Genomic DNA, 23443 nt, shown 5'->3' with positions numbered 1-23443 from the left:
GTCGGGAGTACAATATCATTTCCTAATTTCAAACACTAAAGGCTTCTTCTTACATGTGTAAGTAACACTCTCTAGACGAACTCTGATATATCTTCACAAAACAAAAACTCAAAAGAGAGAACCGACAGAGAGACAAACATTCAGAGAAACATTGTATCATCTGGCTGAGCAGACATCGGCTTCTCTCATTGGTGCAGGGGGAGGAGTGGGCGGGTCTAGATGAATCAGCCAATAACAGCGTGATCAGATCCCGCTCTGCTTACACGTGTTGCTAAAGAATCTCACTCCTAAATCGTAACATACGGACGCTTGGTGGGTTCCCTATATCTATTGATTGATTATTTATTTATATTTGTTTATTAATAAATCAGTCAGCGGCGCTGACGTCATTGCATGACGCGATCCCACGATTCACTGCGATTTTCCACTGGGTAAGTAGAACAGTTAATACAGATGTAAACAATGTTTGTTTGTTTTCACATATACTCCTGCAAGGTAATATCAGTTCTGATGTGTTTTTAGTTATTACAGAAGCTCACAAGCTTCAGCCATTTATGAAGTGTTGCCAGATTGATGTTTTCCACGAATTGTTCAAAAGCCACACAAAATAATATTTGTTAATAATCACACAAATCTTACCAATTATAAAGAATACAAATTAATTCATAACTACAACTGTATTGTGGCTCATCACATTTTTTCAATATGTCATTATAAAGCAAATAAAGTCTAATTCTCTAAAGAAGGTTATGTTGTTGCTACACTGTAAACTATTTTCCATGTCTGTCATTGATTTGAATTATTTCAGTAATAAAAGGGAACAACAGAAATATCGAAATTCCACCTGTGCAAGCCCATTTTATTCCATGTCATACAACCCAAAACCCAATCTGCCAACACCAATGAAGAAAATACTGGTAAAGATGTACAAGTTTAATTCTGAATGTTTTCATTTTTGCTTTGTTTTATCAGGTTCTTCAAATTTGCCAGCTTCCAACATTCTCCGTTATTTTAACCACCCTCCACACACACACACACACACACACACACACACACACACACACACACACACACACACACATACACCAAAGGCACTTTTAAGAGCCACATCTGTGTTGTTAACCTGTACTTGTCTCTCTGTAGCTCGCTCACTCTCTCTCTCTCTGTGTTTACATCTGTATCTGTCCATCTTTCTGTTTCTCTTAAGAGGTCCTCCTTCAAAAACTTTCTTTATTTCTAGCACGTTGTCTCTCTTTTTTTTTGTTTTGTATTTCTGCTGTATATTTCCTGTCAAGTTATGACACGACCCAAATTCAGGCCCTGTCCGTATTGCCAGACTCCCAATCAGGCAAGCAGGAACACTTGTCATGTCTGCTTTGGAAGTCTGTACATTAAACAAAGAATAAAAGACAGAGTGGTGTCTCTGGACAGCCGATGGGGGCAATCTGTGGTGAACAGCAGAAATGCTGCACGTATCGTTGATTCTGCCCGTATTGCAGTAAGTAAAAATGCTAATTTTTCATAAATATTATTTGAAGTGTAACTGAAAGCTCATGTTTAGACTAGTAGCAGTATAGTGTGGCCTTTATAAACATAGTCTTAGTTTATACAATGAAGACTCTTCATTTTTAAATTGTGTTAAAGAGAAACAATAAGTTGTCAAATAATGATTCAGTGAAATTTAACTTTGATCTTATGAAATAGAAGATGCATTAATGTTTTTTCTCAAATAATAATCTTTATGAATCAGATCAAGGCTCGGTTTCTTGCATTGCACTCCATTAAATTACCTTAAAATGAAATTGCTTTATACAGTACTAATGTATCTAATAATTCAGTGGGTTTAACTAATGTGTAGTAACTGCTTTTGGTTATTTCAGGTGTGTAAGCTTGAGGCAGTGGGTTACAAGCCCATTTTATTTATTGGCAAACAAAATAAAAAGGCTTCAAATAAGTGGGTTGCAGACATTATTACCCATCTGCAGCCCACTCCTGTCACAAGAAGTTGTTTGGAGAAGATGCAAAGGGCTTATGAATTTATCCTTACTAAAGGTAAGAGTAAGATTTTGGTTCAGAAAAAATATTATTTCAAATACATGTATTATTCTTTGTTAATATGTACAGGTTTGAAATGAATTCAAACTTGTATTAAAGGAACCTCCATGGGTAAACAACTGGACAAAGACATTCTCGTAGCAGAGCAGCACAACAGTCGCAGTCAGGAGCAGTGCAACGGTTCCATTTTGGAGCTGGAGAGCCTCACCGTGGAGCAGCTGGAGAGCCTCACCGTGGAGCAGCTGGAGAGCCTCACTGTAGAGCAGCCGGAGAGCCTCACCGTGGAGCAGCTGGAGAGCCTCACTGTAGAGCGGCCGGAGAGACCCACTGTAGAGCGGCCGGAGAGCCTCACCGTGGAGCGGCCGGAGAGCCTCACCGTAGAGCGGCCGGAGAGACCCACTGTAGAGCGGCCGGAGAGACCCACTGTGGAGCGGCCGGAGAGACCCACTGTGGAGCGGCCGGAGAGACCCACTGTGGAGCGGCCGGAGAGACCCACTGTGGAGCGGCCGGAGAGACCCACTGTAGAGCGGCCGGAGAGACCCACTGTAGAGCGGCCGGAGAGACCCACTGTAGAGCGGCCGGAGAGACCCACTGTAGAGCGGCCGGAGAGCCTCACTGTAGAGCGGCCGGAGAGACCCACCGTAGAGCGGCCGGAGAGACCCACTGTAGAGCGGCCGGAGAGCCTCACCGTAGAGCGGCCGGAGAGACCCACTGTAGAGTGGCCGGAGAGACCCACTGTAGAGCGGCCGGAGAGCCTCACTGTAGAGCGGCCGGAGAGACCCACCGTAGAGCGGCCGGAGAGACCCACCGTAGAGCGGCCGGAGAGACCCACCGTAGAGCGGCCGGAGAGACCCACTGTAGAGCGGCCGGAGAGACCCACTGTAGAGCGGCCGGAGAGACCCACTGTAGAGCGGCCAGAGAGCCTCAGCATAAAACAGGAAAGCCTCACTGTGGAGCGGCCAGAGAGCCTCACTGTAGAGCGGCCGGAGAGACCCACTGTAGAGCGGCCGGAGAGACCCACTGTAGAGCGGCCGGAGAGCCTCAGCATAAAACAGGAAAGCCTCACTGTGGAGCGGCCAGAGAGCCTCACTGTAGAGCGGCCGAAGAGCCTCAGCATAAAACTGGAGAGCCTCACCATGGAGCAGCTAGAGAGCCTCACTGTAGAACAGCCGAACAGACCCACTTTAAAGTGGCTGGAGAGCCTCAGCATAAAACAGGAGAGCCTCACTGTGGAGCAGCCGGAGAGCCTCACTGTGGAGCAGCCAGAGAGACTCACTGTGGAGCAGCCAGAGAGCCTCACCATAAAACAGGAGAGCCTCGATGTAGAGCAGCCAGAAAACCTCACCATAAAACAGAAGAGCCTCAATGTAGAGAGGCTGGAGAGCCTCTGCGTAAAACATGAGAGCCCCACCTGGGAGCGGCCGGAGAGACTCATTGTGAAACAGGAGAGCCTCACCGTGGAGCGGTTGGAGAACCTCACAATAAAACAGGAGAGCCTCAATGTGGACCAGCCAGAGAGCCCCACTATAGAGCAGCTGGAGAGTCTCCCAAAGAAGTCTGAGACTGTATTTATTCTCAACCTTGTTCCTCTCTCTTCCCCATGCTCTCCAACTTCTCTCTCTCCTACATCTTCTACTACATTTACAGCTTTTCTTCCTCCACACTCTTCTCCACCTCCAATGCCACGCTCTAAGTCTTTGCGGCAGAGGAAGAAAAGGTCAAAACCCTCAATCTGTTCACCAGCACATTCTGCCACCTCTGTCTCTCCTCCGTCTCTCATCACCACAGATATCTCCCTTCCACAGTCTTGTCCTCCACCTGCTGCCTCCTCCATCTCCCAGTCCTTGAGTCAGGAGGGGCCATATGTGAAGAAGAGAAGAAAGGGTAAGGGTATGGTAATACACACTTCTAATACATTTGCTCTCAGACAAATCTGACTTCAGGCAATGTTACTTAGCAGTGTCAAAGTGACCAGAGTCCAAGGGCTGTTCTTAATGTCAATCACTGACTCTAGTTAAAATGGCTTTGGGAAACCCAGCCTAGTACATTTTACTTGATCAACAAAAAGCAAAGTCATTTGGACACAAGTGGACATGACCACAGATGACCACACGAGTGAAATGATAACATGACAACTTGAGATTCAACTAAAAAACATGCCACTCATTGCTTAATAAACTTTCCTTATCTTTTGATCATTAAGGTTGCCGAAAATGTAGCAGGCAGAAGATCTTCCTATTTGATAAAATAACTGGAGAAAGAATACATAAGGTAAAATTTATTTTATTATGCTGCTTGCTTGTCTTAGTGACTGATTCTGGCCTGTAAAAATAATAAACCAGTACGTTATGCCCTGTTCAGTGATTGCATAAACAGTTTAAATAATTAATACTTTGTGTGTGTGTGTAGGGAAAAGCAGAATTGAAAGTCCACTGGTTGCCTTGCACTATGTGGTAAGTCTTGTTTCATTAACCATTTAATTCCATTGCAATGCTAAGTAGTCTCTTCTGTGACCAATATGATGTATGCAAAGCTGGAAGCTGCATGGAGGCTCTTTTATTGATGCCTGTGGCGAATGAAAGCTCTCTGGTCACAGAGGTGAAATCCTCCTCCGAGGTAGCCTGTAGCAAGCTGATGCAAGGTTTTGCTAGAACATGGCCGAGAGTCCGTAGTCTGTAGAAATGCCAGATATGCTTAGAGTGCAACATGAAAACATGCTGAAATTGTAAAACTTGTTCAGTATTCTCCAACTTATTTTCCAGTGAATGTCAGTGAACTTTCTAAATTAAATCCAACAGTGATCCTGATTTTTGTTCTGTGTTCTAATGATATGTGCACTTTACAGTGGCAGAACTTGGGATGACACATGGGAGCCTGCCAGCGAGTTCTAGCATGTTTTGCCTGAGTCTCTTCAATCTCCATGACAGACGAGTCACCATAAACACATGGACTCGTCAAGCACACTTCAATTCTGAGTGTTTGTTGTTGTTGTTGTTTAGCTTGCTGTTCTTTATTAAAGTTTTTGCACCCTCTTTTAGTTTTTTTTTACACCTTCTGCATTTGTCATGAACTGCCTGTCAAGTCAAGTCAAGTCACTTTTTTTACATAGCGCTTTAAATAAAATTCATTGCGTCAAAGCAACTGAACAACATTTATTAGGAAAAGTCAATTCAATCAGGACCACTTCCGTCAAGTATATTTATGACAATTATAATTGCATACAGTTAGTGTTGGCGGTATGGTTATGTTCTGGGCAACACTCCACACACCTGTCCATGCAGCCATGGCTACGGTGACCTCGGAATAAGAGAGAAACAGACTAATATTAGCATGGATGGCATTCTTCTAATGATGTAGCAAGTACATCGGGTGTTATGGGAAGTGTTTCCGGTTCCGGTTTACCTAATTAATGCAGCCTAAAAATCCTTTAACGGATTTGGATATTAAAAGCATATTAGTATGTTATGTGTAAGCCAGGTTAAAGAGATGGGTCTTTAATCTAGATTTAAACTGCAAGAGTTTGTCTGCCTCCCGAACAATGTTAGGTAGGTTATTCCAGAGTTTAGGCGCCAAATAGGAAAAGGATCTGCCGCCCGCAGTTGATTTTGCTATTCTAGGTATTATAAAATTGCCTGAGTTTTGAGAACGTAGCGGACGTAGAAGATTATAATGTAAAAGGAGCTCATTCAAATACTGAGGTGCGAAACCATTCAGGGCTTTATAAGTAATAAGAAATATTATAAAATCTATACGATGTTTGATAGGGAGCCAGTGCAGTGTTGACAGGACCGGGCTAATATGGTCATACTTCCTGGTTCTAGTAAGAACTCTTGCTGCTGCATTTTGGACTAGCTGTAGTTTGTTTACCAAGCATGCAGAACAACCACCCAATAAAGCATTACAATAATATAACCTTGAGGTCATAAATGCATGGATTAACATTTCTGCATTTGACATTGAGAGCATAGGCCATAATTTAGTTATATTTTTGAGATGGAAAAATGCAGTTTTACAAATGCTAGAAACGTGGCTTTCTAAGGTTTAACCCACAGTTTTAGTATAGGTAAGTTTACAGGAACTGTCGGTCTGTTTTGCATTCCACAATATAAATGTAATAGCATTATATAGTTCCATTCACATCTTTGTTTCTCGATAGCCAAAATACATTTCATTTATTAATAAGAATGATTACTTACATTTTTATATTTAACTGTTTGCCTTTAATTGCATAAAATTTTGATGAACTGCTCAATTCGTGTCTTTAATTTCTAGTTGAGAGAGTATACTTGATGCACTTTTGGGATATATCTGAATATATCTGTGTTGATCATTACTGAAACTGTTAGTTGAATAACTGAATTGTGCTTTCTGATATCTGACCTCATGTTACTGATTGATTAGATTTACTGAGTATAATGATGTGATCACGTGTGTGCCAGGGAGACTCATACAATCAACTTCATTTACAAAGGAATTTGCATCTTCAGGATGTTACAGAAGGTCAGACACCTGTGGATACAGATATTTTTGCATAGATATTTGAAATAGCATTTCAAGGAACGTCATTTGAAAACACTCTGAATTCACTCGGAGTTATTCTGAATGTTATTCTTCATCATGATGGACTTTCAGTGGCTCCAGTAAACATCTAGTCTTATTATTAAACTTATTAATGTGTGAATGTTATTTATTAAGCAACAAAATAACAAAGTAAATCATTTATTGTAAAATAAAAAAATTAGGTGCAAATTGCATTTTGTTCATTTTGACATTTTAATAAAGCAAACATGATTTGATAAACAAGATCCGAATGTAACTGTGTACTGAAATTCACAGCTAAAGCCCAAATACATAAATTTGCATGTTTGCAAATGAACTGCATATCAGAGTCCAGCGTCTCTTGAGCTGCTGCTCATAATCAAACAGCTTCATATCTGAACGCATCAAAATCTTGGATAGTGGAATTTATCTCAAGAATGTAATAAGAAAATTATTTAGGCCGTCTGATTTATTTCCTATGCCTGTGGAAAACAAAACTAACTTGTGTCTCTATCAGGTCGCTGTCTCTAGGAATTATGATTTGGAAAATGCTGAATTTGCTGTGGCTGATAATCATCTGTTGTGTTACGAGTCAGATGAGTATGTTTCCTTCAAAAAAAAATTCATTTATCATGCCAGTGAATGTTGTTTGGTGCACATCGATGTAAAGCGTTGTCTTTGTTTGTGCAGCCTGTTCAAAGATGATGATAATTCGCGAGACAGACATAAACTCGAGCAGCTTCAGCAGTTCAAACACATCTTTTACAGGTACATGAGAGACATACTCAATGGGCTGTGAATATTTGCTTTCTGATAGTGCTCATGAAGAACAACAAATTCATTGAGCCGATGTTTTTCTTTCCTTCCAGCCATAAACATGACATGTTCACCAGGGTATGAAATACTGATAGGAAACTTTTGCATAGTGGATGTCCAACAAAACACATCTGTCCTGGGTAACAGTCTTGTTTTTAGTAGCATTCATTTATGAATATAATCTTTATTGATATTTTGAAATAGCATTCATTTTTATATCTACAGCTTTGTTTAACTTTAATTTAAGTTTTAGTAATTTTGTCATTTTTATGAGTTTTTTTATTTAGCTTCAATTTATTTTTATTTCAGTTTTAGTAATTTTAATACCCCGTTAGTTGACAAGGCATATTAAATATTATGTTTTATAAAACGTTTTATTACATATTTTAGCTGTTTTTTTCTTTTGTCCAGTCAACTCATATAACAATATTTTGACTTATTTCTTATGATTGAACAAATCTCTTTCTTTGTATTAACTTTTAGTTTAGTTTAAAGCAAACAAGCTTCTTACTATGTAAAGTTAAACCAACAACCTTTTCAGTGCCTGCATGTATTTTAATTATAAATGTGAAATGTTCAAATGTTTTCTCTTGTTTCCAGGAGAATGCAATTCATACCGTTTCAACATAACAAACGATGGGGGGAATTATAAAGTAAGAATGAATGACATGGTTAAAAACATTATAATGTGGTTTTTACCGAATGGATCTCGATGTCTTCCATCAGAAGTCCTGAATTCATCAGGTACATGTCTTAGGATCGTATAACACACATGCAAAACTGCATATGGATGCATGTACTTTCCATGCATTTGTGTTTGCATGCATGCTCTCTGCTGTCAGTGCCAATGACGTCATAGCTGGTTAGATTTTGAACTTTGAACATTCCATTAATCAATGAAAGGCAAAAATAGACTGAAAGACCGTATTGTTTAAAGTGTTGACTTGACTTGAGAGTATATACAAATCAAACTATTTGAATGAAGTCTGTGTGTTCGTTGTCCTGCGAGCTCTGTAATGAGTTCCCGAGAAAGAGCAGACTAATTTAGACTACTTCAGAACAGTTATTTGTAGTTTGTGTTGTAGAAATTTAATCTCTTGCATTCTGCAGGATCCACATCAAATAATTATGGGACTTGCCAGACACAGCAAAGCAGCTCCACCACCACCCAATCTATTTCCACCATTACTAACAACCCTAGCAGCTGCCCTAACAGATCACCCATCAACACCTCCTGCAATGCCATTTATCCAGATGCATGTAAGATTTCACACTTTTCTATAATCCCACCAGTTGCCATTGCAGCCAGATGCATTGCATTTTCCCGTACTGTGAGTTCAATGTCTGCTATCTATGCTATCTGTAACAGTCTGAGTGTAGGCTTTCATGTGACGACATACAGTACTCATCTGGTTAGACTGGTTCAAGATTTATATCTTATGTCCTAAATACCAATAAATTCCAGTGTGCATTTCACAGCCTTTTTTCAATCAACATATCATACAGTAGAATACAAAATATTAGGATAAATATCAAGATTTATTTACGTGAAGACAGATTATGCACAGTTATGTTCTCTTTAGGTTGTTTGAAAACCCCTCCCGTTAATCCTGAAATTACATGTAGAAACGCCTCATATGGAAATGATACATGCACTGGTAAGTTTGAGTCTTAAGATCTTGATTTCAGAATCAAAAAAATATTACAATATGAACTGACAGTCTTCTTATTTCCAGCATAGCTGTAGGCATACTATTATGACTTGTTGTGCCTTTTAAACACAATGCACTTGTTTGAGAAATTCATTAATTCGTTTAGTGCTATAAGTTAATAGCATGACAAAATCATAGCAATAATATGACTAGACTATATGACCATTAAATATGAGAACTGATGAACAGATATCAGATATTGTTTAAACTGCAATAAAATGCATCCACTGTTTATTTGTGTTTAAGGGAACGAAAAAAGCAGATACATAATGTATTTAAATGGCAGTGAATGGATGTGTGTGACCTGCGATGGTGAAAGATCGACAACTCCCCAGCCAACTACTAGTTCAACATCATATACTACAACTAACACTCCAACTACTAGTTCAACATCAGATACTACAACTAACACTCCAACTACTAGTTCAACATTGCATACTATTAACACTCCAACTACTAGTTCAACATCAGATACTACAACTAACACTCCAACTACTAGTTCAACATTGCATACTATTAACACTCCAACTACTAGTTCAACATCATATACTACAACTAACACTCCAACTACTAGTTCAACATCATATACTACAACTAACACTCCAACTACTAGTTCAACATTGCATACTATTAACACTCCAACTACTAGTTCAACATCAGATACTACAACTAACACTCCAACTACTAGTTCAACATTGCATACTATTAACACTCCAACTACTAGTTCAACATCATATACTACATCTAACACTCCAACTACTAGTTCAACATCACATACTTCAACTAAAACTCCAACTACTAGTACACCATCACATGCTAGTTTCATGACAGGTTGGACAACTCCCGAGCCAACTGTCCCACCACCTGAGATAATTTTCACTCTATCTAATAAAACAAATCAGACAAACACAGTTCAAGTTCAAGACCCCCAAGAGGCAGTGTAAGTGTGCAGTTACCAGCTGATTTCAAATCTAAATGTTAGTTACAGGATAACAAGTAATTAAATGTATTTCACAGAGAAAACTTGGAAAAAGTAGAGTCACTGGTGGAGGTAATGGAAAAAAACAATAAAACCAATGCGGCGATTGTCATGGGGGATGTTATTGGCGTTCTCCAAAGACAACCCAGGGACAAGCCAACCAAAGACATCAACATATGCTACTCTTCGAACCAGAACATGATAAACGTAAGGCTTGAGAAGAATTAAAACATGTCCCTCCGGAGAGGGAATTAACGTTTAACAATGTCATTTCTTCTTTTCGCAGGTTGTTGAGAGCAACCAGGCTGGTTATCCCTGGTCTGTAAAGATTCCCAGAGAAGCCTTTAATAAATCACGTCAAGAAAACAATGGAAGTGCATTTGTTGGAGTTTTACGATTTAAAAACATGGAAAATAAGGTTTGCATCTGTGTTTTTTTTTACCCCCACTCTTGTTTTTCAGATAATATACTTGGACAAATATTTATTGACCTGATGTATTGACAAACATTTATATTTGACTGCTCTGTTATGGTTTCTCATTTAGGATAAAACTCACACTGTTTTGGGCAATGAGAGCTATGGAATAACGATGGGTGCCAACATCTCCAACCTTACAGACAATATTGACATGACCATTCAAAAGAACAATAAACTGGTAATAAAGGTTTTGTTGCAAAACGTATTATTTTACACCGTGAAATCAAAATGAAAGTAAATGTGTTCTTAACAGGATGGAAATGTGTCCTGCGTTTCTTGGGATGGCAAAGGTAGATTCATTTATGATCCTATTAACAAACCCAGTATATTTTCTATAACTTACGTATATGTATAATTAATTTAATTAATCTCTCTCTTCTCTTTGAAGGAGAGCTTAATTGGACAACGTTCGGCTGTGAGACAATAATCGAAAACAACACCATAAAGTGCTCCTGCTCACATCTGACGTTCTTTGCAGTGCTGATGGTGAGAAGATTTACAATGAAGAAGAACTTACACTATCATAATTCATATTTCATTTAAAGATCCCCTGAAATCAAAATCTTTTAGTCCACATCCATATGCTAGTGAACTCAAAGGTCAATGTCAAAATCCTTGGTCAGGACACTCTTGTATTTTTCCTTTTTTCAATCAGGACCACTTCCGTCAAGTATATTTATGACAATTATAATTGCATACAGTTAGTGTTGGTGGTATGGTTATGTTCTGGGCAACACTCCACACGCCTGTCCATGCAGCCCTGCTTGGCCAGAGCGGGGAGAGCAGCAAGAACAGAACCATTATAAGCATAAATAATTACAATTCACAATTACATGAGTTGTAAACAAAATGTGATAGAGACTGCTTCCAATGAAGACACTATAAAGAAAGAACAAGTTAGATCAGATTACAGGTTCAGTTGGTGAAGTTGGGGGTTGGAGGAGGGAGTTAATTGCAAGCAGCAATGTGATGGAAGAGACACTGAATAATGGGAATTTAAATAGACCTCAGGTGATAGTTGTTAAGACTGGATAGGTACACGTCAGGAACAGCTGACTGTCAGCTGATGCAAGTGTGACTAACGTGGCCTGACTGAACTAACGCGATGCTCAATAATAATATTAATAAACAATTAAATACATTAGCTATGTTTGCATGCACCCAAAAAATCCAATCCATTAGTACCTGAATTTGATGACTCAATCAGGATGGAAAATCCTTCAAACACTTCAATCAATCCAACTGAACTTGATAAAAAAAATGGGATCGAAAGTGGTGTAGACCTAAAATTCCTAATTTAATTCAAAATTATCAATTGGATTCAAAGTCAGAATGCGTTTTGAAATCTACATTTTACTTTTTACAAAATGGTTAGGGGATCAGATTGAACATTTACCAAATTTTTACCAATTTGCTAAATTTGTGCATGTAAACACACAAACTTGCATAAGTGATTCAGTGCATCCAAACGTTGGAGTTATGACCACCTGACAGCTCTCAGTTATGCTGACTAGAGCCATAAAATGAATGTGGAACAGCTCAAATAAAAAAAATTATCCTGTGGATCTGTTTCATTCTGTTTTCTTAGACCTCTCAGTCAGATACAAAACTCACATCTTCGGATCTGGAATCATTGACCTTAATTTCTTCTATCGGCTGTGGCATCTCCATTTTTTTCCTGTCTATCGGTTTATTCATGCATTTCCTGCTACGGTAAAGTATCCTAAAGAATATTATATAGTTAGTGCTGTTAAGTAATCAATAATCACTAATACTACACTAAGAAATAATTTTCACTCAGAAATTGCTAGTGCATTTACAAAGAAACAGCAATGCATTGAATTAAACTTGAAATTTTGATGTGTAAAGACTGAAATGTAATACAAGTGATGAGATCAAAGCTCTAAAGTATTAAAGTTCAGGCTATAAGAACAGTTACTTTTGTGTTTTAATAGGAAAGCCAAGTCAAATCAGGCAACGAAGATCCTGATGAACATGTTTGTAGCTTTGTTTCTACTGAATGCCTCATTTTTGTCAAACGAGAGCGTCGCTAACACAAAAGACAACGCTGCGTGTGTCTTCATAGCGCTGCTCCTGCATTACTCCATGCTGGCCTCATTCACCTGGTTCTTCATTCAAGCTCTTCATATGTACTTATGGCTCATCAGACAGAACGTCTCCATCACAAACTACATGAGGAAGATCACCGTGTTGGGCTGGGGTGAGTTAGAGCAAGAAAATAAAATTGCCATGAGGTTTAGGTGTGCTGGATTTAGTAGGGACATTTTAATTGTAGAAAATGTAGACTGGCTGTGTTTACAAAAGTTTATTAATTTGACACTATATCAATCAGTCACCTTTATTAATATAGTGCTTTAAACAAAATACATTGCGTCAAAGCACTGAACAACATTCATTTGGAAAACAGTATCTCAATAATGCAAATAAAAACGCTGTAGATGATACTTCGCTGTAGATGAAGTGACCCCAACTAAGCAAGCCAGAGGCGACAGCGGCAAGGAACCGAAACTCGATCGGTGACAGAATGGAGAAAAAAACTTTGGGAGAAACCAGGCTCAGTTGGGGGGCCAGTTCTCCTCTGACCAGACGAAACCAGTAGTTCAATTCCAGGCTGCAGCAAAGTCAGATTGTGCAGAAGAATCATCTGTTTCCTGTGGTCTTGTGCTGGTGGTCCTCTGAGACAAGGTCTTTACAGGGGATCTGTATCTGGGGCTCTAGTTGTCCTGGTCTCCGCTGTCTTTCAGGGCAGTAGAGGTCCTTTCTAGGTGCTGATCCACCATCTGGTCTGGATACGTACTGGATCTGGTGGCCACGGTGACCTCGGAACAAGTGAGAAACAGACAAATATTAGCGTAGATGCCATTCTTCTAATGATGTAGCAAGTACATCGGGTGTTATGTGAAGTGTTCCTGGTTCCGGTTTACCTAATTAATGCAGCCTAAAAATCCTTTAACGGATTTGGATATTAAAAGCATATTAGTATGTTATGTGTAAGCCAGGTTAAAGAGATGGGTCTTTAATCTAGATTTAAACTGCAAGAGTGTGTCTGCCTCCCGAACAATGTTAGGTAGGTTATTCCAGAGTTTAGGCACCAAATAGGAAAAGGATCTGCCGCCCGCAGTTGATTTTGATATTCTAGGTATTATCAAATTGCCTGAGTTTTGAGAACGTAGCGGACGTAGAGGACTATAATGTAAAAGGAGCTCATTCAAATACTGAGGTGCAAAACCATTCAGGGCTTTATAAGTAATAAGCAATATTTTAAAATCTATACGATGTCTGATAGGGAGCCAGTGCAGTGTGGACAGGACCGGGCTAATATGGTCACACTTCCTGGTTCTAGTAAGAACTCTTGCTGCTGCATTTTGGACTAGCTGTAGTTTGTTTACTAAGCTTGCAGAACAACCACCCAATAAAGCATTACAATAATCTAACCTTGAGGTCATAAATGCATGGATTAACATTCCTGCATTTGACATTGAGAGCATAGGCCGTAATTTAGATATATTTTTGAGATGGAAAAATGCAGTTTTACAAATGCTAGAAACGTGGCTTTCTAAGGAAAGATTGCGATCAAGTAGCACACCTAGGTATCTTAGACAGTGTTCTAGGTTATTACAAGCAGAGTTTTTAGGCCCTAAAATTAACACCTCTGTTTTTTCTGAATTTAGCAGTAAGAAATTACTCGTCATCCAATTTTTTATATCGACTATGCATTCCATTAGTTTTTCAAATTGGTGTGTTTCACCGGGCTGCGAGGAAATATAGAGCTGAGTATCATCAGCATAACAGTGAAAGCTAACACCATGTTTCCTGATGATATCTCCCAAGGGTAACATATAAAGCGTGAAGAGTAGCGGCCCTAGTACTGAGCCTTGAGGTACTCCATACTGCACTTGTGATCGATATGATACATCTTCATTCACTGCTACGAAATGATGGCGGTCATATAAGTACGATTTAAATCATGCTAATGCACTTCCACTGATGCCAACAAAGTGTTCACTTTATCTTTACTTTGGGATTAGAAACAAAGCTTGCATCTTCTCAACTGTAAATCAAGTGTATCCCAATTGTAGTTGTAGTGACACTACAGCTGTAAATACAGGTGCTGGTCATATAATTAGAATATCATCAAAAAGTTGATTTATTTCACTAATTGAGGTGGCTCCAGCTCAGGAGGGGTGGGTGACTATGTAACCCTTTCTGCATATACTTATGTTTATTAAATTTATAAAGTTTTCTTTGCAGTGCTCAGTTACAGTGTTCACTAAACACTCGCCAGCACCAGCCATCCGGCTTCATGTTCCGGTATTAGGTGGCTGAGATCACAGGTTTCTGCGGGAGCCTCCTTGATCATCAGGCCTGGCACAGCACTGCAGGGAATTTCATGGATGACCGGCTAGGTCACTCCGAGGGGTCTCCTGGCCGCTTAGTTCCAGTGGAAGTGGAGTTGGCAGTTACAGAAGTCTTCCTGTATATGCTGCCTCAGGTGATGCTCCAGAGGTTTGTAAATTTGAGCTTGCCTCTCCCGTGCGGTTCAGCACCTCTGCGATGCCTAGGAACCTTTAGGTACACACACTAAGCTCTGTGTACTTTCTGAAAACCACATGGTGGTCAGTGTGAATTTGAACAGTTTGCGCACTTTCTAAAATCCACGTAAGTGGTAACTGTGCACGCAAGACTCTGCACACTTTCTGAAATATGGCATACGGTAAGGGTTACGTGCTCCACTTCGTTCCCTTTCTTGAGATGATTAGACCTTGGTTCCTTGGGCTCCATTCAGCCAGTGTGTATTTGTTTATACACTTCAAGCATCGCTTCCCTCAACATGAGGGGCTATTTGGGCGATTCTCGTGGTAGTTTAACAGTGCTCCCCTTTTCCAAGAAGGGTCGCCTATGAGCGCGCTACTCTGAGCTCGGAGTTCTCCTCTCAAATGAGACTGAGTTCTCTGCTTTTTCCCCAGAGCGCTCCAGTATTGTTTCCACAGATCGAGTTGATGACTCTCAAACATACTGTTTTTAGATGCACCCTTCCATCTATGAGCTGCTCTATCAGAGTGCCACGAGAGCCCCTCCTTAGAACAGTATTTGAAAATCCATACTATGGTAAGTGTGCACGTGAAGTCTTTGCACGCTTTCTGAAATCCAGACTGAGGTAAGTTCGCACGCTAGTATTCAGTGTTCTATCTAAAATACTATATGGTGAGGGCTTCGCGCGGTTGCTTCATGCCCTTTCTTGAATTGGTAAAAGCCCCATTCATTTTGGGCGCTACTCCACCTATGTATCCTATCTAAACAGAGTGTTGCTACTAGAGATCTGTTGAGACAGCTCCTTCAGCAAGCTTTTGCGAAAGCTAGCAGTAGCCCCTGTGTAACAGGCAAGACTTAATATAAAATGCTAGGTTCTTAGCCGTATCCCTTTAAAGGAATCTTTCCTGATTTCAAGCCTTCAGCTCTACCCATTAAGTTGGTTATGTATCTTAGGCTTTTGGCCATAAGGGGTACTGTCACTGACAGCCATCTAACGTCCCAGGGACAACTCCCAATCTAAATGGTAGAGTTGGTACTTAGTGTTCGCCATGATTCCAGCCTGCACTCCCCTCAGCATGGCGGGGTGGGCATACTGTTCCCCATAGCATCAGAGGCTGTCACCGGCCAACAAGTTGGTGTTTTTTTCAATGTATGCTTCAGACACGGGTCACGAAGATCTGTTCCCCATATCGACCACTAGAGGACGCATTGTCTCGTTCCCTACTCAGGGAACCATGGTTACATTCGTAATCTGAGACATTTTTAAAATCTTTTTTTCTTCAAATAAACCAGTTTATTTCTGTGTGTTTTCAGTGTGTGCCGCTCCGATAGTCGTAGGTATTGCTTCTGGAGGAGAATATAAAGTAGTGACCCTCAACAGTACGTCTGGAAAAATCGCACACATGTAAGTTGGTTTTATGTCAAAAATTCATGCATTTATTGACGTTAAATGACTGCCTTCTTCAATTCAATATTTTCAAATTACAGGTGCTGGACTACAAATCCTTATATTCACTACATAGTGAACATCGGCTACTATGCTTTAGTTTTCGTCTTCACGGCAGGAATCTTCATCATGATCGTCACTAAGGTCTTTCAGGCCAGAAAAATAAAAACTGTTGATGGCAAGAGAAAGACGTTCAGAAAGCAGCTGATGATGGTGTTGAGTTTGTTCCTGCTCTTCGGTCTGACGTGGTCTGTGGCGTTCTTCAGTTATGGACCGATGCTCATTCCCTCATATTACATATTCACTGTGCTGAACTCATTACAGGGTGAGAAACAATCACATCATTAAAAGGCTTAGTAGAACACTTCTATTTTTTGTCCTGCAGATTTTTGCAAATAATTAGAGCTAAGGATGTTTTAAATGATTTATTATTTAATTTCTCCGATCTTTTTTCCAGGGTTCTTCCTCTTCCTGTATTACTACCACATTCACAATGATGTCGCGGGTCAGTTCTCTGATGATCCAGAAAACACTGACTCCAACACAACCATCACTCAATCCGGCATTACTGCTGTGGAAAATATTTATCACTAGTATAATTAGGACAGAAGGTCTTCTTTGTATCAGATTGATTTCTTAAACTGATTTGTCATTGTTTAAGGGAAAACAGTGTATTCTCACTAATACCAAGCTCACAAACAATACAAAGACAAAAGTAACTTATGAAAAAGAAGAATAGTTTAAAATGATGCATGCACATCCTAAAATAATAAATTTTAGAGAAAAAACTCAAAATAATTGACTGACAATTGTTAATGAAACTTTATTATTGTAGAAGAATTAAATGTGATATAACCTGATATTCCTGATGTTCAATTTATTATAGTTATATAATAAATAGTTATAATCATCATTCTGTCCTCTATATGTGATCATGTGCATTTCAGAAAGTCTCAACCAACACTAAGTTTCTTTTACGAAACAAATTTGCATCTTCGATCTTTATTAGCTATAGGAGCTTGCGTAGATAGCTCAATTGGTAGAGCATTGCGTTATCAAGCGCAAGGTTGGGGGTTCGATTCCGCGGGAACACTTGATAGATAAAAATTGATAGGCTGAATGCACTTTAAGTTATTTTGGATAAAAGCATCTGCTAAATGCATACATTTATTTAATTTTACTATTTGGTAAATGAAAACAACATATGAAACACTGTCAGATTGAACTAATGTTTTCTGCATTATTTAATGTGGTTTACATTTACAGATGCTGTTATCTCTGAATGACTGTCATTAAGCTATAAAATCTCATCATTCTTCATCATGATGGACTTTCGATACTCCAAAATTATTTATTCACTTCAGTCAAACTTGTAAATATGTGAATGTACTTCAAATATGTGAAGGACTGCACTTCATTGTTTCTATGAAAAAAGTTCAAACTTGTTCAAAAATTTCTGTATGGGAATATGAATGTAAATATTGCAAATTAATTTAAACATGGTCTAATTGCCTCTAATAAAGGTCAAGCTTTTATTGAAATTCTGTTTCTACATTTATATATATGTACACCGAACAAAATTATAAATGCAACACTTTTGTTTTTGCTCCCATTTTTCATGAGCTGAACTCAAAGATTTAAGACTTTTTCTATGTACACAGAAGGCCTATTTCTCTCAAATATTGTTCACAAATCTGTCTAAATCTCTGTTAGTGAGCACTTCTCCTCTGCCGAGATAATCTATCCACCTCACAGGTGTGGCATATCTGTCATGATCAGGTCATTGAACTTCCATCTATTCACCACTAGAGGTCATCATCCACAACACAGACTCTCACACTACACAGTACACACTGGACTACATTTCCCATGCTCCACTGCACACATCACATTCACCTGATAACAATCACACCATGCACCTGAGACCAATCACATGCACACAGCACAATCGTCGGACACGCTTTATAAGTATTGGACTTCCCCTCACACAATGCCAAGTATTGTTCTGCACATATCCCTCACCTAGCGATAGCTGCGATATCAAGCCATTCCGTGTTTGTTTTCATAGTCTTTCAGTTTATAGTTTTCTTAGTCTTGTCTCTGTTTCTGTTTTTGGGAAGTCGTGGCCTAATGGTTAGAGAGTCGGACTCCCAATCGGAAGGTTGTGAGTTCAAGTCCCGGGCCAGCAGGAATTGTGGGTGGGGGGAGTGCATGAACAGCTCTCTCTCCACCTTCAATACCACGACTTAGGTGCCCTTGAGCAAGGCATTGAACCCCCAACTGCTCCCTGGGCGCTGCAGCATAAATGGCTGCCCACTGCTCCGGGTGTGTGTTCACAGTGTGTGTGTGTGTTCACTGCTCTGTGTGTGTGCACTTCAGATGGGTTAAATGCAGAGCACAAATTCTGAGTATGGGTACCATACTTGGCTGAATGTCATGTCACTTTCACTTTCTAGTTTTCATAGTTTAGTCTTTTTCTTGCCTTGCCCTGTTACTCATGTTTTGACCTGTTTGCTTTGGATACTGGATTACCCCTCTTGCCTATCCCTTGCTTAGATATTGTTTGCTCATCGAAGACCCATGCTTGCCCTAGGATTATTCTTGTGTCTTGCTCTCTATATAAATGTTTGACCCATGCCTGTTACAACCATTTCTCTGTCTAATAAAAGCTTGCATATGGACCCACATGTCTCATGTTTCATCGGCTCCCACGTTATAATAACAAGATGCTAATTAGAAAGCATGATTAATGTAGATGTGTGCCTTAGGCTTGCCACAGTAAAAGGCCACTCTAAAATGTGCAGTTTACTGTACTAGGGGGTCCGAAAAGTATTTGGTGTTGCGGTTATGAGGCCAGTTGGATGTACTGCCAAATTCTCTGAAACACCTTTGGAGATGGCTTATGGTAGAGAAATGAACTTTCAATTCACCAGCAACTGCTCTGGTGAACATTCCTGCAGTCAGCATGCCAACTGCACTCTCACTCAAAACTTGCAACATCTGTAGCATTGTGTTGTGTGATACAACTTCATTTTAGAGTGGCCTTTTATTGTGGCCAGCCTAAGGCACACCTGTGCTATAATCATGCTGTCTAATCAGCATCTTGATATGCCACACCTGTGATGTGGATGAATTATCTCAGCAAAGGAGAAGTGCTCACAAACACAGATTTAGACAGATTTGTGAACAATATTTGAGAGAAATAAGCATTTTGTGTACTTTGAGTTCAGCTCATTTTGTTCAGTGTATTTATTTTCTACATTTGTATTGTTCTCTGTGAACAAAAACAACTTGATAAACTGGACTTGAATGAAATCAGATACTGCAATTCTCAGTTAAAGCTTATATAAACATAATTTGCATGTTTTCAAATGAACTGCGTGTCACATCTATGTTGAAGCTCATTATCAAACAGCTTTATGTATGGACAGATCAAACTCTCTCAACACTTGGACTGTGGACTTTATCTTAAGAATGTTATGAGAAATGTATTAAAGATTTATTTGCAAAGCCTGTGGATGAAATAGCTAGTGTGTGTCTCAAACAGGCTGCTGTCTCTGGGAATTATGTCTCGACAAAAGAAGAATTTGCTGTGGTTTATGATTTTCTGTTGTTCTACGTGCCAGATAAGTATGTTACCATCCATGTAAAATGGATTCATCATCAAATATATGCTAATGAATTTGTTGTTTGGTGAAAATTAGAAAACAAATTAAAGTTTCAGCGAAAAAAAACAAAAGAAAGAAAAAAGTTGATTGTGGCTGTGGGCATCTAAATTGTGACATAGAGCTTAATATAATGTCATACATTGCTACATGATTAAGTCAAATGTTGTTTTTGTTTATGCAGACAGTTCAGAAAATATGCTCCAAATCAACATCCAAGTCAGTTTGACAGATGTATACTTTTTTAACAGAAGTAGCTCACCATATCCAGGTAGATGTGAAATATACTGCTAACATGCTGTGTGAATACTTCATATTGATTATCTGAGAGCACTTGTGATGACTGAAACTCATTTAGTTAATTTCATGTCAATCAGATAATAACATATATAATTTTCGCATGAATGTCGAACTAAACATTGAGCCTGTTGATCCTGGAGAGATATGTAGAAATGCAGTATATGACAAAAGTGCATGCAGTGGTAAGTCCGTTTTAAATTGTATAAATAGCTTTTCAGTTGTTTCTATTGACTGTTTCATTCAAATTAAAGTTTAATCAAATAAAGTACACTGTAAACACATAATATATTTTTTCTCTAATAAAAAAAAACACTAAGTTGGGTTAATTCAAGCTTTTAACTTGTACTTCCTTTGAAAATCAAGCTGAATAATTCATTCATGATAAGTTGACACTGTTTATTGCTTTAAATTATGGCAATAATATGATTGGACTCAATAATAAATGTGTGAACTGATGAGCATGCATCTATAATGTTGAAATTACAATGTTGCTTGGTTGATAAATAATCAACATATATATTATGTATCATGTAACATACCATATAAGTTTAAATTATTGCACAACTGCTATAAAATTCATCCATTGTTTATTTCTTTGTTGAAGGGAAAGAAGGAAGCAAATATGTTCTGCTTTTTAAAGAGGGCAAATGGATGTGCGTGACCTGTGCTGCTGGAAGATCAACCACCATTACACCACTGTCACACATTACATCTAACAATCCAACTACCAGTTTTGCATCTTATACGGCAACTCCTGACTCAAATATCAGTTTAGCACCAGACAAAACAACTCACTATCCAGCTACCAGCTTTGCTCCAGTTAAAAAAACTCCCAACTTAACTACCAGTTTTGCTGCAGCTACAACAACTCCCATGTTAACTACCAGTTTTGCATCATATATGACAACTTCTAACCCATTTACTAGTTTCGCATCAGATAAAACAACTCCTGAGCCAACTATCAGTTTAGCATCAAATACGACAACTCCCAACCCAAATACCAGTTTTGTGCCAGATAAAACAACTCCTGAACGCACTACCAGTTTTGCTTCATATGCTACGACTCCTAATTTAACTTCCAGTTTCGCATCAGATAATACAACTCCCGAGCCAACTACCAGTTTATCACCAGACACAACAACCCCCAACCCAACTACCAGTTTATCACCAGACACGACAACCCCCAACCCAACTACCAGTTTATCACCAGACACGACAACTCCCAACCCAACTACCAGTTTCTCACCAGACACGACAACTCCCAATCCAACTACCAGTTTATCACCAGATACAATGTCAACTCCCAACCCAACTACCAGTTTATCACCAGATACGACAAGTCCCAACCCAACTACCAGTTTATCATCAGATACGACAACTCACAAGGCAACTACCAGCTATGCACAAAATAAAAGATCTTCAGAGCAAACTACCAATTTAGTGCCATATACAGCAACTACAAACCCAACTACCAGCTTTGCACCAGATACAACTACTCCTGTGCCAACTTCTAGTTTTGCATCATTTTCGACAACTCCCAAATCAACTTCCCGTTTCGTATCAAATATTACAACTCCTGAGCAAACTACCAATTTATCACAAGATACAACAACTCCTAACCCAACTACCAGCTTCACAACAGATAAAGCAACTCCCAGCTTAACTACTAGTTTTTCGGCAGGTATGTCAACTCCCGTGCTAAATGCTAATTTCAAATTAGATACCACAACTCCTCAATCAACCATCAGTTTTGCAACATTTATGACAACTTCCAAACCATCTAGCAGTTACACATCAGGTAAAACACCTTCTGAGCCAACTATCAGTGTAGAACCAAAAATGACAACTCCCAACCCAACTACCAGTTTTGGGACAGATAAAACAACTCCTGAGCAAACTAATTTTGCATCAAATACGACAACTCCAAACCCAACTACCAGGTTCCCACAAAATAAAACATCTTCAGAGTCAACTACCACTTTAGTGCCATATACGACAACTCCTGATACAATTACCAGTTTTGCGTCATATACGACAACTCCCAACCCAACTACCAGTTTTGTGCCAAAAACAACAACTCCCAAATCAACTTCCAGTTTCGCATCAGATAATACAACTCCTGAGTCAACTACTACTTTATCATCAGATAATACAACTCCCGAGTCAACTACTAGTTTATCATCAGATAATACAACTCCCGAGTCAACTACTAGTTTATCATCAGATAATACAACTCCCGAGTCAACTACTAGTTTATCATCAGATACGACAACTCCCAACCCAACAACCAGCTTTGCATCAGATAAAACAACTCCCAAGCTAACTACCAGTTTATCACCAGACACGACAACCCCCAACCCAACTACCAGTTTATCACCAGATACGACAACCCCCAACCCAACTACCAGTTTATCACCAGACACGACAACCCCCAACCCAACTACCAGTTTATCACCAGACACGACAACCCCCAACCCAACTACCAGTTTATCACCAGATACGACAACTCCCAACCCAACTACCGGTTTATCACCAGACACGACAACCCCCAACCCAACTACCAGTTTATCACCAGACACGACAACCCCCAACCCAACTACCAGTTTATCACCAGACACGACAACCCCAAACCCAACTACCAGTTTATCACCAGATACGACAACTCCCAACCCAACTACCGGTTTATCACCAGATACGACAACTCCCAACCCAACAACCAGCTTTGCATCAGATAAAACAACTCCCAAGCTAACTACCAGTTTATCACCAGACACGACAACCCCCAACCCAACTACCAGTTTATCACCAGATACGACAACCCCCAACCCAACTACCAGTTTATCACCAGACACGACAACCCCCAACCCAACTACCAGTTTATCACCAGACACGACAACC

The 23443-nt window shown here is 39.5% G+C and overlaps 2 protein-coding genes across 7 annotated transcripts in view; both read left to right on the top strand.

Moving 5' to 3' along the window:
* The first annotated feature begins 261 nt into the window (after nucleotides 1-261).
* LOC127976776 (zonadhesin) lies at nucleotides 262-5106 on the top strand. Of its 2 annotated transcripts, none has more exons than XM_052581441.1 (7): nucleotides 262-431; nucleotides 973-1498; nucleotides 1881-2052; nucleotides 2155-3939; nucleotides 4259-4326; nucleotides 4465-4508; nucleotides 4901-5106. In XM_052581441.1, the coding sequence occupies exons 2-7, from the start codon at nucleotides 1298-1300 to the stop codon at nucleotides 4944-4946; spliced, it is 2316 nt and encodes a 771-aa protein (XP_052437401.1). In that variant the 5' UTR covers nucleotides 262-431; nucleotides 973-1297; the 3' UTR covers nucleotides 4947-5106. The 2 variants fall into 2 exon arrangements, with proteins under 2 accessions (XP_052437401.1, XP_052437400.1); XM_052581440.1 differs by having other exon boundaries at nucleotides 2155-3945.
* Nucleotides 5107-6986: 1880 nt separating this feature from the next.
* The window catches only part of LOC127976775 (adhesion G-protein coupled receptor G1-like), a 64488-nt gene continuing 48031 nt past the window's right edge, over nucleotides 6987-23443 (top strand). For 3 of the 5 annotated variants that reach the window (XM_052581437.1, XM_052581439.1, XM_052581438.1), the window contains exons 1-14: nucleotides 6987-7033; nucleotides 7112-7194; nucleotides 7285-7362; nucleotides 7464-7550; nucleotides 8011-8154; nucleotides 8521-8670; nucleotides 8994-9068; nucleotides 9369-10062; nucleotides 10140-10308; nucleotides 10388-10519; nucleotides 10647-10757; nucleotides 10833-10869; nucleotides 10968-11065; nucleotides 12168-12292. In XM_052581437.1, the coding sequence (XP_052437397.1) occupies nucleotides 7032-7033; nucleotides 7112-7194; nucleotides 7285-7362; nucleotides 7464-7550; nucleotides 8011-8154; nucleotides 8521-8670; nucleotides 8994-9068; nucleotides 9369-10062; nucleotides 10140-10308; nucleotides 10388-10519; nucleotides 10647-10757; nucleotides 10833-10869; nucleotides 10968-11065; nucleotides 12168-12292 (1985 nt within the window). In that variant the 5' untranslated portion in view covers nucleotides 6987-7031. Of the gene's footprint in view, nucleotides 7034-7111; nucleotides 7195-7284; nucleotides 7363-7463; nucleotides 7551-8010; nucleotides 8155-8520; nucleotides 8671-8993; nucleotides 9069-9368; nucleotides 10063-10139; nucleotides 10309-10387; nucleotides 10520-10646; nucleotides 10758-10832; nucleotides 10870-10967; nucleotides 11066-12167; nucleotides 12293-12534; nucleotides 12801-16447; nucleotides 16539-16621; nucleotides 16906-17037; nucleotides 19618-23443 lie in introns of those variants that run through there. The other 2 variants (XM_052581434.1, XM_052581436.1) reach the window with 2 other exon arrangements.

The sequence above is a fragment of the Carassius gibelio genome, chromosome B17 (assembly GCF_023724105.1).
Source record: "Carassius gibelio isolate Cgi1373 ecotype wild population from Czech Republic chromosome B17, carGib1.2-hapl.c, whole genome shotgun sequence".
NCBI lineage: Eukaryota > Metazoa > Chordata > Actinopteri > Cypriniformes > Cyprinidae > Carassius > Carassius gibelio.
This window is presented reverse-complemented; position numbering and strand designations above follow the sequence as displayed.

Bases quoted from the DNA above. Each gene is read 5' to 3' on its own strand.
- LOC127976776 (XM_052581440.1), top strand. From the start codon at position 1,298: ATGACACGACCCAAATTCAGGCCCTGTCCGTATTGCCAGACTCCCAAT. The intron at 1,499-1,880 runs GTAAGTAAAAAT...TGGTTATTTCAG, and splicing joins TTGATTCTGCCCGTATTGCA to GTGTGTAAGCTTGAGGCAGT. The intron at 3,946-4,258 runs GTATGGTAATAC...TTGATCATTAAG, and splicing joins GAAGAGAAGAAAGGGTAAGG to GTTGCCGAAAATGTAGCAGG.